The sequence below is a fragment of the Frankliniella occidentalis genome, unplaced genomic scaffold (assembly GCF_000697945.3).
Source record: "Frankliniella occidentalis isolate FOCC.00 unplaced genomic scaffold, Focc_3.1 Scaffold449, whole genome shotgun sequence".
Taxonomy (NCBI): domain Eukaryota; kingdom Metazoa; phylum Arthropoda; class Insecta; order Thysanoptera; family Thripidae; genus Frankliniella; species Frankliniella occidentalis.
The window spans coordinates 67,443-81,238 of record NW_026267568.1 but is presented as its reverse complement, the minus strand read 5'-3'; the positions used below and the strand labels follow the sequence as shown (position 1 = coordinate 81,238).

Genomic DNA, 13,796 nt, shown 5'->3' with positions numbered 1-13,796 from the left:
CCCCCGCCTCACCCCTACCCACCCACACACACAGTCTCGAAGCCTGTGCAGTTTTTTGGCAGCGGCGCCATCCCGCGCCCCTTGAACCTTTTTCTTTTGGCCTTGGCACCTCAACAGGGATGTGAGAGAGTAAGGTACGCAAGAGTCGAAATTAAACAATTTTCTTTCTTGGCCAGAATCACACATCAGTATGCATGCAATGTGTGTTAATGTTGTTCTTTTTTTAAAGTTATTTGTTTGTTTTTTTATTTTTTTTATATTTTTAAACTGTTGTATTGTTGCTCACAAATTAAAAAATTATACTCCTAATAAATAAAAAAATGTCAAATCTCACAACAATTTAGCATATAATCTTTTCTTAAACAATTTTCACGCCTTGCCATACAAAACAAACAAATTAATTAATCTGATTCCCAAATGTACTGATCTCTCCTCAGTACGGATTTAAATTCTCAATATATGTACAACAGCAGTGACAAGCACATGCTCAATCACACTCACACATACACACACAAGTATTCACAAATTTGAGCCTACATTTTACAAAAACAAGCGGGCAAAATAGACTAATATTTCAACACAAAATCAGGATTTAAGTTATTGCAGGTACAGTCGCTAGTATATATGATACTTCTATCATAGCTGTACAACTGGACTTTCTAAATCTATTTACAATTATACCATATGGTGATGAATAATTACACAATGAGACCATACTGACTATCATTTGTATTTGGTAAGAATAAAATTATTGGTTTTCTTAAGCTAACACTACACTAATGCTGTTTGTTTGGAGATTTTTCTCTGTCGATAAATGAAAATTGGTTCCTAAGAGGTAAGTCATACAACCGGTTTTCTTTTAAAACAGAGAGGCACCATGAAACTGTCCACTGACAACCTTTAAAATATCTACCATACTATACAGAAACACAAATTAAAGGAAAGGTAATAAAATTGGTACAAATGTAATGACAATCAAAAAGATATGGGATTTAAGGGAATTATAAGATACAAAAGTAACATTCAAGAAGAGGCAAAACAATTGAAGCAAAATTCAAGCAAATTTGTCCCAAAAGAGTAATAAGACCTCAAAGAATTATTGACAACATAATTTTCTCTATGTTACACTGGTTAGTTTCTTTCTTTCTCTTTCAGCAACTTGCAACTCTAGAAGACGAATTTCAAGCAGTAGTTTCTCTTTCTCCAATTCGTGCTTTCCTAAATCGTTCTGTAAATGACGTATCTGCAAATTTAGTTTTTCTGTTTTCACTTTGTACATGGTCCGCTCTTCCTTGAAAACTGTATTGTGCTCACTGTCACTTTCATTATCATCACAATCATTGAGAGTGTTGAAATCATCCTTGAACTCCTCATCGTCAGAGTCTTCAACACGCTCTTGATGATGACTTCTTGAAATATTGGGGGACGATTGTATTTGTATGGTACTTCCCTTTGAGGTAGATTCCTGAGTATTAATAACAACTTTACTTGTAGGGATATTACCAGCCTTGTTTGTAACAATGACAGGTTTACGGGGTGATAAAGATTTTCTTGCCGTCCTTTTTGGAGACTGAATGGTCACACCAGATTCTGAAATTAAAAAGACAAAATTAGTATGAACATCTTTTCATCCCTTGCGCAGTTGGAAATACCAAAACAAACACGAACCAGCATCCTGCTTTTGCACTAAAAGTGAGGTGGGGTCAATCTCCTCTCCTGTCGCATACTTCTGGCCTTCAGCGACCTCAACAACAGCCACACCTTCGTAATTATTTACATGAACTATAACAGGTCCTTCCTGGTTAGGTCCTAGAATTGACTTCACAACATCCGCTAAGCTGCTGTTAGCATCCCATGATGTAACAGCTTGTTCTTCTTGAACCTGGTCCTGATCTTGATCTTGATCTTGGAAGTCTTCGATGTGCTCTACAGTTTCAAAGTGAATAACATCATCATTTTGTCTCCTATTGTTTTCTCTCATTTGCCTTTTAGCAGGTGGCCCAGCAGAATAGCAGTGTTCTGGGTCATCTTCCCTCATCTCATCACCTCTCTGAAACAAGAAAATTTGTTCAAGCACTGGAAAGACGCAAATAAAAATTAATAAAATGTCATGAATTACTCACGACTCCTGAGGGAACAGCAACACGGCGCTTCATGGAATTAAACTTCTCACGTGTGGTCATTGGCCGAGTTGTGGGTAAATTCTCTTTACTTTCAACCACTACAATAAAATGGGAATGAACAGAAACAAAAATTTTAAAACAACACAGCGGATTGTTAGGCTTAAGCTTAATCATGTACCGTTAAGAGATTTACAAGAAATTTTGAAAAATACGAACATTTTAAATGTTCCATTAATTGGTATGCCCTTTCTTCTGAGACATCTCGAGGATTTTGACGAATATATTTAGCCATGTTTGCTAAATCTCCTGTAAGCATGTTGCGGCCAGTGCAAATCCTCACATAATTTCGTATTCTTCTTCTGTCCACAGCCAATGTCAATAAATCAAATACATCTTCGCGAATAAGTTTTAGTGTTGAGTTGCCAGGTTTATTATCAGTTTCCTAGACAAAAAAATAGCAATGTTATGGTCATATTTGTGAAAAACATGTACCATAGTTTGAAATTGTTGTTTCTACCATTCTGTTAAATCTTAGTAATGAAAGAAACATACCTCTTCCTCCCCATCATCGCTTCCAATATGTGATAGACTTCGCCTCTCAGGGTACATGGCTACTAACTCAGGGTCACATGAATGAGTATGTTCTACCTCCATTTTTTCCACAACAAGATCTTTAGAGTGAGCTGTCACATAGATAAATGATGGGCACCCAATCTTAAAAGTGCTGTAGGATTTAAAGTTCAAGAATGTACACATTGATTAATACTTCATACAAACAATGTAGACAACATAAATATAATTAGATCGTCTTTGATTTTGGCAATATGTATACCAACCTCTGATTAGGGCGAAGGCCACGACTTTTACTCTTACGTATACCATAATGTTTACAAGCAAATTTTATATGCTTGTACTTTAAACAAGCAGGTAATTGTTTGTCAGTTGGACGTCTTAAATTTTCTTTATCAATTAGTCTGCTGTTGTACACAGTGTAAACTGAATTCGTCTCCTGAGAAAATTTTTCAATGGCCGCTTCTAATGCTTTGAAACTAGGATAACGGGCCCCAATTCGCAGTTCCATTTTGATAATATTTGTTATGCCAGAGAATACAAAATCTAGAGAAGCAAAGAATAAGAAACAAATTAATGACGTGAGATGTTACGCACAGTACAAAAAACAAAAGCCATAAAATAGAAACTTAAAAATACCGTCTAAAATGTTATTAATACTAGAATAAGGCAAAAACAATTAGTAATTCAAAATAAACAGATATATCTGACTGTAAGAAAATAGTTTGAGGTTAGGAAACTGTACCTTCAACCACAAAGGACGATACAAAACGGAATTATGAGATTGACAACATCAATTTCTCACGTCAAAGTGCTTGATAATTCGATGCATGATTAGCACATCTTTGCATCAACAAGAAATGTAACTCAAATGGTACAATAATATCCAACACAAACGAAGCGCGCCAAGCGCGACCAAGCGTTTTTATTTCAAAAGTGTAGCTTGGCATATCCGCCGAGCAGAGATCCGGGGCGACACGAAGACTATTACTAAATGCCCGCCAATTTTCAAATACAAGAAGATCGGCAGCAGTCTGTGATAAAAAAAAATCCCGGTTTTGGTAGCGATTGAATACTGATTAAAGGTAGGATAGTGCGTATGAAGATACATATTTAATATTTGGGTTCCTCTACAAGGAACAAATAGCACCCGACAGGACCTCACCATTCTCAGGACATTAGGGACTGTAAAATATCTTCATAATTTGGACCACCTTCTTTTGGCTGCTCTTTGAAAGGAGGACACGTTTAGGTATCAAAATATGCCCCACAGCAGTCACAATGAGGTGGTCCAAATTGCTACACATGGTCCATATTAGACCATTTGACGGTATAGCATTACTTCATGACCGAAACATAAGTAGCAAACCCGGGCCTTACTGGTATTTGCAAAGTGTCTGAAATGGGTGAAGGGTGGTGTGTATCACATTGGAAGTCCAGGTAGTTTTAAAATATTTTAATGACATAAAAACAAGTTTAACATCACATCGGTAACAAACATACAACATAAAATGTGTTTTTTTCTGTTTTTATTTTAAATAATGATCATGATAATGATGGCGATGAGATGTATTTACAATAACTTGATCAGACAGGGGTCTCCTCCATATCACAGAGAAATCAATAGCTCAAATGAAGGTTTGTCCAGCAAATCTCCTCCATTTATTCTGGCACAACCCTTGTCTTTTCCTTGTAATATAATATCCTTGAAAAATTCCACTGAGTATACACAGTACATTATCACAATTATTGATGAATGAAATTGATAAATTTACTTGCAGCAGATAGCAAGTAATAAAAAATTATTTTTACATTCAAATTTTAAATAGAGTGCACTAAACACACTCAAAAGAAGAGCTTAAAAATTAGATAAACAATAGTCATGGTCTAAGCTTAGAAAGCGTCTGACAACAGAACACACCAAATTACTAAAAACAACTTCATAATCGCATACAAATTAAGAAAATATGACTAAATATTTGACTTAACAAAACAATTTTATCCTTTACAGTACAGCATCTATTCTAAAAGCACAATGCTCACTAACGCTCACTGCAATATCACATTCTGTTGTGGTTAGACAAAATATGTATTTTATCTCTTCTCAATACCTATTTTTCCTTTTTACAAAAATACTCCACAAATCTGATTAACAATATAACAATGACATGATTAGAGGGCATAATAACACATTGCCCAACATCAGTAATGTTCAGAGAGATAGATAGATATAATACTTATTAACTTGACATCACTTCTTTTTTTGGAGGAACAAGCCCTTTGAGTGATTCACTGGTTACAGGTGGTGTGGCATCTATTTCAGGTGATGGAGGTGGGGGGCTGCTCGTCTGTGGAAGAGATGATGGTGCAAATGTTCCAATAGTGGCGTTTCTGCCAAGTTGTGCTCTCAAAGGCCTTATAGTTTTTAATTTTGTTGTGCCTCCATAAGAAAAGCTTACATCTGAACATGTGTCTAAGGGATGTAGTGTTGGGGCTTGTTGCAAAGAGTCTGTTGAGTCACTTCCAGAATCTAGTAATGTAACTTCAGTGGGTTGTTGTGAGTTTACTTTGCCCACTTCAGCACCAAGAGACAAGGATTGTAAGCCCTGACTTGGAGAGCCTGTAAGTGATTCATGTTTCTGAATTGCTTGTAGCTGCTTCATAATGTCTACTCTTCTCAGTGGTTGTTGATTTTCTTTTGATGCTCCATGATCATTCACTGATAACTTTTCATTACTACCATCACTTAGAGGAATGTCAACAAATGGACCACCACTATTCAGATTCTTGCCCGGGCTAACTCCCCTTGAATCTCGAGAAGAGTTATTAGATGAAACATGGCCTTCAAGTAGTTTATCAAGTTCATTTTGACCTTTGTTCAGAGAATTCAGTCTCTGTTCAGATTGCTGCTGTCGACCAGCTTGGAAAAATGACGACATTTTAGACGACAGGTTTGGAGAACTCAAAGCAGTTTTAAGAGGATATGGTTTCCCTGAATTGTTAATTTTAGAGTTCATACTATTTATGGTAGATCCATTTTGAAGACTCATGGTTGGTCTAAGATTTGATTCATATCTATCATCATCTTCAATCACATTAAGGCGGAAACTGCGTGGTGTTGGCACCATACGAGGAGGGTCTGACTTTGTTCTTGCCATTGCTTCGCTTCTGTTGATGTTCAAAGTTAGTTTGGACTCTGGCTTAAACTCAGGTCTCATAGAGTTAGGAGGATCATGCCGTGGCTTTAAGATGTTACCCAACCCCAAATTTCCACTATTTTTACAACGATCTGGCCCTGGAGCACTGAGTTGTGCTACAAGCCTTCTAACATCACCAGGAATTTCAATATCCTTATGATTTTCAATAAGAGTTGATATGAATCCACCGAGAGTAGTGATGCTTACTTCTAGACTTCGAACCTGGGATTCAAGTCTGTTCAATTGTGCTTGTTGCAGAGTCCGTGAAGTTTCTAAACGATGCATATTACTTGAAGAAATCTGAAAAAAATAAGCATCAAAACAAATGTAAGTGTTTTAATGTTTCATATGCTGTGAGAGACATTTGCTGACTGGTGTATTTACCTCTAACTGATCCTTTAATTGATTATTTTCTTGTGTTAATTGCCTTAGTTTCTCAGCCTCAGGTCGGGGAGAAGACATTTCCTCTTGAAGCACATGGTATTCCACTTCGTATTCATGTAATTGTTTGGTGACATCCATATTGAATACCTGAAATGTTGGAGACAAATCATGTTAATCAACGTCGATTTCCCTGAAATTGAATGGTGGAGTTTATAGCATATCTTCTTACCTTCTTCATAATCCTATCTAGTTGAATTTTGTCAATATTAGGAATTTTAATTTTCAAATAGTCCATGATTTCTTCAAAAGAATCACAGTTCAAAATTCCATCTTTGTGCTCGGACAAAAGTGCAATGGCAACCTTAAATATTACATCTGGACTCTCAACAAATATCAAATCTAAAAAACGACAACAAAATTTGATACTTTTTATTGCTCTGAGCATTAAGATGAGCACTACAACGAGCAACTTAAGTTTGAAGAAAAGATTTAACTTACCAAAAACTCTGGTTACAAATCCAAGAGGGAATTGAGAGGCAAAAAGAGTAAGCATCCAAGGGGCAGCATACAATGTAGGAGCAACTTCATGTTTATCCAGATGAGCATATAACGCTGGTTGTTGATCGTGAAGGAGACGAGACAACTGGTACAATTGGACTTGCAAGGCAGCCATGTCTGGAAGGTACTGTCGCCGTAAACCTCTCCTGAACATAAGGTGGCGTAGAAGGAAAAAGGCTATGTCTTCAGACATCTAGAAAAAGAAAATATAATTTTTTTTTAATTGTACTTTTTTAATAGAATTTTTATAGATACTATTATATTTGATACAATCAATTCAGGCAAATACTTACATGTAACAGTAGGATTCCTGCTACAAAACTGAGACCTTGACAGTAACCTACTTCCGGATCAAGTAGAGAGTATGCCTTCAACAAATTAAACAAAGCCAGTTGACCTGGTCCTAAGGGTGAGGAAAAGTACGTATGGTTTGGGAAAGTGCGACCTGAAATACAAATTGGTTTTGTTAGTAGAATAAACATGGCGAGGAAGAAGTGAACCCCTGAATTCAATAAGAAATTCAAAATGATCTAATAGAGGCATTATCTTACCAAGATCAATAAGGATAGCATGTTGATGAGACGTGAGCTGTTTGAGGAGATCTTCATAAGGGACATTGTAATTGGGGAAATTGGTAGTATCAATTGGAGGTATCTTTAAACAATACTGCTCTGCTAGAAAATGCCACACATCTCCTCTTTTGCTCCTTGGTACACCTTGGAAAGAATTTAAAAATTGTGTAATTTCAAAGTTCCCCAAAAAACAGATAATACTTTAATTTTTAAAGAATTGCTATGAAATTTTACCTTGGCGAATTGCTTGCAATAGCATTTGATTATCACATCTTGCACTTACACGACTCTCTTTGCTTATCAATAAATCCCACACCTCCATCACCTCTCTCATGCATGAACCAATTTCATCATATTCTAGTTTAATACGTTTTACAGTTGCTTCTTCTTGATGAGCTGGTGTTAAAGAAACAGAAAAAATTAACAAAAGAACTTATTACCTAATTTATTAGACAAGGAGGATCCAATTATAAATCTACCTCTTATTCTTGCATTTTCTTTCTCCATTCGAATAAGCAGGACTTGCTGATTAATTGCCTTTTTCCACAAAGAACGCAGCTCCTCCTTGCTTTTCTTGGCAGGAATATCTTTGGCTTCAACACCATCCCCTTAAAATTCACATTAATTATTCAAAATCTGTCTTGAGTAGCTAGAGTAGCATGTAGTAAAAAAGACAAACAAACCTGGGAGAGATTTGCTTGGTGTCACAACTGTCTTGAAAATAGCTTGACGCCAGGAGCCCGAATGTCTTCTTACATCCTCTGGTGTGTCTGCTGATATAGTGGGTGACTTTGGGGTGTTCCCAACTTTCAGAAATCTAGAAAAGGAAAACATGAGAGTTGATGCCATAGTATATATTGTAATATTGCAAATACATTGCAAATATTGATTGTATATACTATAGTATATATAGTACTATAGTACTATATAAATATAGTAACTCTTATACTTACATGTTCATCATTTGACCGCCTTTTGGTTGGGGTGACCCTGGGCTCCCTGGTACAGCAGTTAGCTGCGGCTGTGATGAACCACCTGACAAACTTCCGCCAGGACCAAGCTCTTTCTTAATAGCTTCTGCTGATAGTGAACCAAGAGTGGATGACCGTGGTCTATGAGGATCATTTGAGTCCTCATCATGATCTGGGGGTAGCTCTAAGGTGGGAAGTCCATTTGCTAAAGGTGAGCCTTTCCCTAGACTGTTTTCCTAAAAATTGATAGTTAAATGTAGATATAAAAGGTAAGAAACAAGAACTCAAAGGAGGAAATCTTTCACAAGAATTTTTTTTTTATAGTTAAATATAGATATAAAAGGTAAGAAACAAGAAATAAAAGGAAGAAATCTTTCAGAAGAAAATTTATTTTTCTTTCACTTCTTACCTTACAAAGTGTTGCATTTATAGGAAGACTTTGCTCCTTTGCCATTGGATTGAAATCATCTCTAGAACCACGTCTCTTTAACAGATGGTCAAACGAACTTGTCAATGATCGCTTGGCTTTCATAAATATTGTGCTTCCACCTAAATACTGATTCAGAAACTCGCTCCTAAGAATTTAAAAAAAAAATTAAGTAGAATAAGCAAGAAGTGAAATAAAATAAAAATTATTCTTTTTGAACTTACCTGTTTTCAGCAGTGTCATGCACATGTCTGGCCTGTTTGCTCTCACAATGTGCTCTTATGAGCATCATTAAGAACTCGTTCTGCTCCCTCTGTCCCTTTGTATGACTAGAGTTCTCTGAGCCTTGGAATTTGGTCAAAAGAGTGCTCTGCTCTTCTTCAGGGAGTTGTTCCAAGCGTCTAAAAATCATTTGTTGGGATCGTCTGTCACTGACACCTTAAAAAAAAAGGAAAGTATGAGAACATGCAACAAGGGATATCACAAAATGAAAATGCATAGATTAGATTAAAAATAACAGATCTCACCTTCCAATTCAGTGCATAGTTTATGAAACCAAACCATTGGGCAGTGCTCACAGGAGAGAACAGGTTGTTTCTCCTTTTTGTAAGCCTCAGACGTAGCTTGGAAAGCCTGGGTTATGGCTGGAAAATGGATAGCAGAGGCAGTTGAAAGTGCAGCTTTTAATTTATTAATCAATGGAAAAAAAAAGGAAATTACTTACCACCCACAACATCATCAGCAAATGATTCTGACTGACATTTGAAGACGTAGCCAATGAAATTTTCAGCATTTTGCTCACGGCAAATGAAACCAAAATGCTCTGAGTTTTTGACACCCTTAACAATTTACAAAGAAAAGACCAATTAAATCAAAATTAAAAAAAAAACCAGTCAAATTTTCAAATTGATAGTCTGCATATTACCTGAATACAACTTGCAATGTCCCTCAGGTTTTTGTGCAGTAGAATTTGCTTGCGGTCTGGGCTGATGAGTCGAAGGTCACTTCTTCCGACGAGGAAAAGCATTGTGCGGTTGTGTTCAACATTCTAAAGGGGAGAAAAGTAAAAAGCACATTTACAAAAGAAATAAAAATGATATGTTTGGTATGCAGGCGGGGGCTCCGTTGCGGGTACGGAGTAAGTACGTAGTACGGAGTACGTACTGATGTCGACCCGCCGACCTCCGGCTTCTTCATGAGGGCGCTGCCAGCAGACCCGGCGCGCGCACGCATGGACTCCAGCGGCAGAGAGCTGAGGGAAGCAGCCAAACAAGCAAATTACACATATGCGGAAAATATTAAAATGAAAATCAATGCAAATTGCTTACTTCTGTTTGCCCCAACCGTCATCCGCCGCGCTCGAGGTGGGCGCGGCGGGCGGCTGCTCGGCAGGGTCCACGCTGTCCTCGCCGAGGGCGGGGGTGGCGGCGCCGGGCTCGGGCGCGAGCGTCTCCACGGAGCCGGAGAGCGCGATGACGGGCACGGCGGCGGGCGCGGGCACGAGCGCGGGCGCCAGCCCGGGGTTGTGGCTGATGTTCTCGGCCGAGCCCAGGTCGCTGCCGCCGTACGTCGAGTCCTGCGAGCCGCGCCGCTCCCCGCCCAGGGCCGCGGCGGCGGGCGCGGCCGCGATGGCGCCCGGCGCCAGGATCCTGGAGCTCGAGTTGTTGCGCATGAGGATGGCCTTGCCGGCGTTCTCCACCAGCCGGCCCTTCTCCTTCTCCTTCTCCAGGTCGTGGAGGCGGAACTTCTCCAGGGCGTCGTCGATGAACGACTCGGGGACCTTGCGGTGGGACACCTTGATCTTGCCGATGTACAACACCTGGGGCAGGAGGAGGGCAAAGGTCAGCGACGGTCAAGGCGGCACTCTAACTTCCAGCTTATTCCAACTCCCACACTGTAAATCCAAGTGTGAGAATGCCACATTCGTACACCGGGAAAGAGGAGCTAAGTCGTGCCTTTCGGGGGTGCAAAAGAAATTTTCAGTTTCTTTTCTATAAAGAGAACCCTGAAGGTGCAAGAATTTAGTGTCTGTCAGTTTTAGTGCCTTTATAAAGGCGCTGAACCGTTAGTGCCTTTCTTAGCACCTTTGTTTTTCCAGTGTACCGTTGTAGATGTGTGCGTCAATTTATTTAGCATGTGGTCATGACCTTTCACACTCTTCCATAGATGAGCGAATAGCGATTCGTGTACTTGCGAAAGGAGGCCGTTTACTTACCCGAAAGAGTGTGAATTACTGTTTTGCTCACCTGCATGTGTCTGTTTGACACGTGTCGGAAAGAGACCACCATAAAATGGGCATAGTGCACCCAGAAAATGGTATCATAAAACCAAGGGAAATTCATTTAAAAAAATACATTTTTATCCCTGGTTTAAGGCATGCATATCCTTTGTTTTCAAGTAAATTTTGTTAATCTAACGACAGATTTTTACTTTATTTTAATTAACAATATTGTCCTTATGAAAATTTATTTGATTTTTTTTAATAGGTAAAATAAAAATAGCTTTTATGCAAATCATTTCGCCCTGTTTCAAGGATACCATATTTTCTGGGTGTTGTCTTATACATCCATGTCTGCTGGTGGCCCCTAAACTAGCCATAAAACGTCGGCAAATGTCGCACGGACGCGCACGTGTTTTGTGGGCTGCATCTGGCGCCTGCCTGCTACACTGTAAATCCTGGGTGTCCAGCAGGTAGGCGACAAAGTCGCCTGACCCAAAAAACTAGGCGACTTAAGTCGCCTACCTGCTGGACACCCAGGATTTACAGTGTAGGCAACCCCTCGGGCGCATTCCGACTCACCTCAAAGAAGTGCGAGCTGCTGGGGGAGATGTCGGCGCACAGCGACGTGAGGTTGGCGGCGCTGCTGAGCGAGCGGCCCGGGTGCGCCTGCCTACTAGGCAACCCCTCGGTCGCACTCCCACTCACCTCAAAGAAGTGCGAGCTGCTGGGGGAGATGTCGGCGCACAGCGACGTGAGGTTGGCGGCGCTGCTGAGCGAGCGGCCCGGGTGCGCCGGCGAGCCCGACAGCTCCCGGGCCGAGCCCGACGAGGCGGACGGGCTGTTGATCTGGTCCCGCATCTGGGTGAACAGCTCCATCACCTGCAACCAGAGCCAGGGGGTTAGCCAGGGCGTTAGCCAGGGGGCGTTAGCCAGGGGGCGTTTATAGGGAGCACTCTAGACTTGTAACCAGAAAATTTGCATAGTAATTACTAAAGATTTGTGCTGTTGTACGCATTCGTCAGAAATTCTTCAGTATTACTAAACTTTCTCATGGTGCAACTAAACCTTTTTCTAGCACCGTAATAACACTAGGAAAACGTTTAGTAATGCTAGGGAAATGTTTAGTAATAATACACTAGAAACGCAAGTGTGTAAATGTCGCACACTTGAAGCTGCGTGAATGCCTGTATTCATACACTAAGGGAGTAAAGGTCTGAGTTTTCTTATGAAATTCATACACTTGTCTCACCATGTACCGGGTGTTTCATAAAAGACACAGGTGCGGGTGGGTTTGCCTACCTAAGGGGCTATGGCGCCTTACGGGAAGAGCGGGTAGGCAAACCCGCCCGCACCTGTGTCTTTTAAGAAACACCCGGTATGTGTACGAATGTCGTTCACACACCTGCAAGTGTGCGACATTCACACACTCGGGTTTCCGGTGTTGCCAGGCCGTTGTCTGCAAGAAACTCTTGTTTGCCCTAACACACAATTTGGCAGCATCGCAAGCTTACAAACAAAAATTAAGTTCGCAATGAGTACAAGCGAAATGGTTTGGGGTGTGTGTTCTAAGACGTTCTTTTTCCTGCTCCTACTGTACCGGATGCAGGCGTGCAGACGGGTTGCATACTTGCACGGGGCCCTACACTGGTAAAACAGGTGTTTAATCTTGCACGTTGATTGGCGTTTAAGTTCAAGTGTGCTTTTTCTCGAGACTTCGTGGTGTCTAACTATGTTATACGTCAATTGCTGTTTAAACTTTCGACATTTCCGAGACGTGTAGCAGCTGCACACCGTATAGTTCCCTATTGACAGCATAGAACTGTGTGTGTGTCCAAGTGTGCATAATTTGAACGTTTACAAAACTATGAAATTTGCACACCACGCAAGTGTGCAATTTGAGTTAAACACCATGTAATGTGCTTAATCACAACTTGCACACGTTTGGTGTGCAAATATTGCACACTTGTTTTACAAGTTTAAGGCGTTTGCGGTGAGAGTCGGAAGGCGAGCCGCCGAAGCCTGCACGCCGAACAGTATAACCAGTATAACCAGAACAAAGTACGGCTTGGAACACCCACCCCACCCTGTATAGTACAAAGGATATGCTTCGGAATGGCTAATCTGTCAAATTTCCCGCAAGGTTTCAAACATACCAGAGAGCACATTTGACATTCCTCGCATAGCTTAAGTGGGGGGAAAACACAAAAAAGAAAATTTGTGTGTGTGTGTGACGACGTGCGACGACTAAACTACAGAAGAGCATGGGTTACAGGCACGTGCCGGGGCGCGGCTCCGTCTCGAGTGTTGGAGGCCCACTAATTGCCTTTTCACGGCACGCACACACACAAACACAGACACACGCACACACCTACACACACACATACACGCACAGACACACGCACACGATAGCAATGACCGTAATGGGAGACAGAGGCTAACAAAACAGGGATACCTGCACGGCACGGAGATAGGCAGGCGCAAAGGCACAGCAATAATACAAGAGGATGAAAGGCACTGGAAAAACAAAGCAGGTGTTAAGTCGCACCTTTATAAAAGGTGTTGTTAGGTTTTCTTTTATACATTTAGAAAGGCATTAAAACTGCCAAAAGAGCATAATTTTAATCACCTTTGAGGCTAATTTGTGCCTTTACCGGCACTCATTAGCCACAAAATTCCTTTAGCACCCCTGCGATAAATTTATTGCAGTTTATTTAAAGGTGCGACTTGACTACTTCGTTTTTCCAGTGTGGTGTTAAGAATGGAAGGGGAGGGG

At 40.4% G+C, this 13,796-nt stretch overlaps 2 protein-coding genes across 3 annotated transcripts in view; both read right to left on the bottom strand.

The window, feature by feature from the left end:
• Window positions 1-328: 328 nt before the first annotated feature.
• On the bottom strand, window positions 329-3,648 carry LOC113214451 (uncharacterized). Its single transcript, XM_026433813.2, has 7 exons — window positions 3,439-3,648; window positions 2,960-3,239; window positions 2,676-2,847; window positions 2,340-2,565; window positions 2,124-2,221; window positions 1,669-2,050; window positions 329-1,590 (listed from the first exon to the last, which is right to left on the bottom strand). The coding sequence occupies exons 2-7, from the start codon at window positions 3,202-3,204 to the stop codon at window positions 1,118-1,120; spliced, it is 1,596 nt and encodes a 531-aa protein (XP_026289598.1). The 5' UTR covers window positions 3,205-3,239; window positions 3,439-3,648; the 3' UTR covers window positions 329-1,117.
• A 486-nt stretch (window positions 3,649-4,134) lies between these two features.
• LOC113214450 (TBC1 domain family member 1) overlaps window positions 4,135-13,796 on the bottom strand; it is a 41,561-nt gene continuing 31,899 nt past the window's right edge. For both annotated transcript variants that reach the window (XM_052274820.1, XM_052274821.1), the window contains 18 exons: window positions 11,729-11,902; window positions 10,131-10,621; window positions 9,967-10,054; window positions 9,728-9,850; window positions 9,527-9,641; window positions 9,330-9,446; window positions 9,027-9,240; window positions 8,785-8,950; window positions 8,358-8,611; window positions 8,088-8,221; window positions 7,884-8,012; window positions 7,639-7,800; window positions 7,384-7,548; window positions 7,126-7,277; window positions 6,773-7,025; window positions 6,504-6,673; window positions 6,275-6,421; window positions 4,135-6,190 (listed from right to left, as the gene is read on the bottom strand). In XM_052274820.1, the coding sequence (XP_052130780.1) occupies window positions 4,934-6,190; window positions 6,275-6,421; window positions 6,504-6,673; window positions 6,773-7,025; window positions 7,126-7,277; window positions 7,384-7,548; window positions 7,639-7,800; window positions 7,884-8,012; window positions 8,088-8,221; window positions 8,358-8,611; window positions 8,785-8,950; window positions 9,027-9,240; window positions 9,330-9,446; window positions 9,527-9,641; window positions 9,728-9,850; window positions 9,967-10,054; window positions 10,131-10,621; window positions 11,729-11,902 (4,311 nt within the window). In that variant the 3' untranslated portion in view covers window positions 4,135-4,933. The remainder of the gene's footprint in view (window positions 6,191-6,274; window positions 6,422-6,503; window positions 6,674-6,772; window positions 7,026-7,125; window positions 7,278-7,383; window positions 7,549-7,638; window positions 7,801-7,883; window positions 8,013-8,087; window positions 8,222-8,357; window positions 8,612-8,784; window positions 8,951-9,026; window positions 9,241-9,329; window positions 9,447-9,526; window positions 9,642-9,727; window positions 9,851-9,966; window positions 10,055-10,130; window positions 10,622-11,728; window positions 11,903-13,796) is intronic.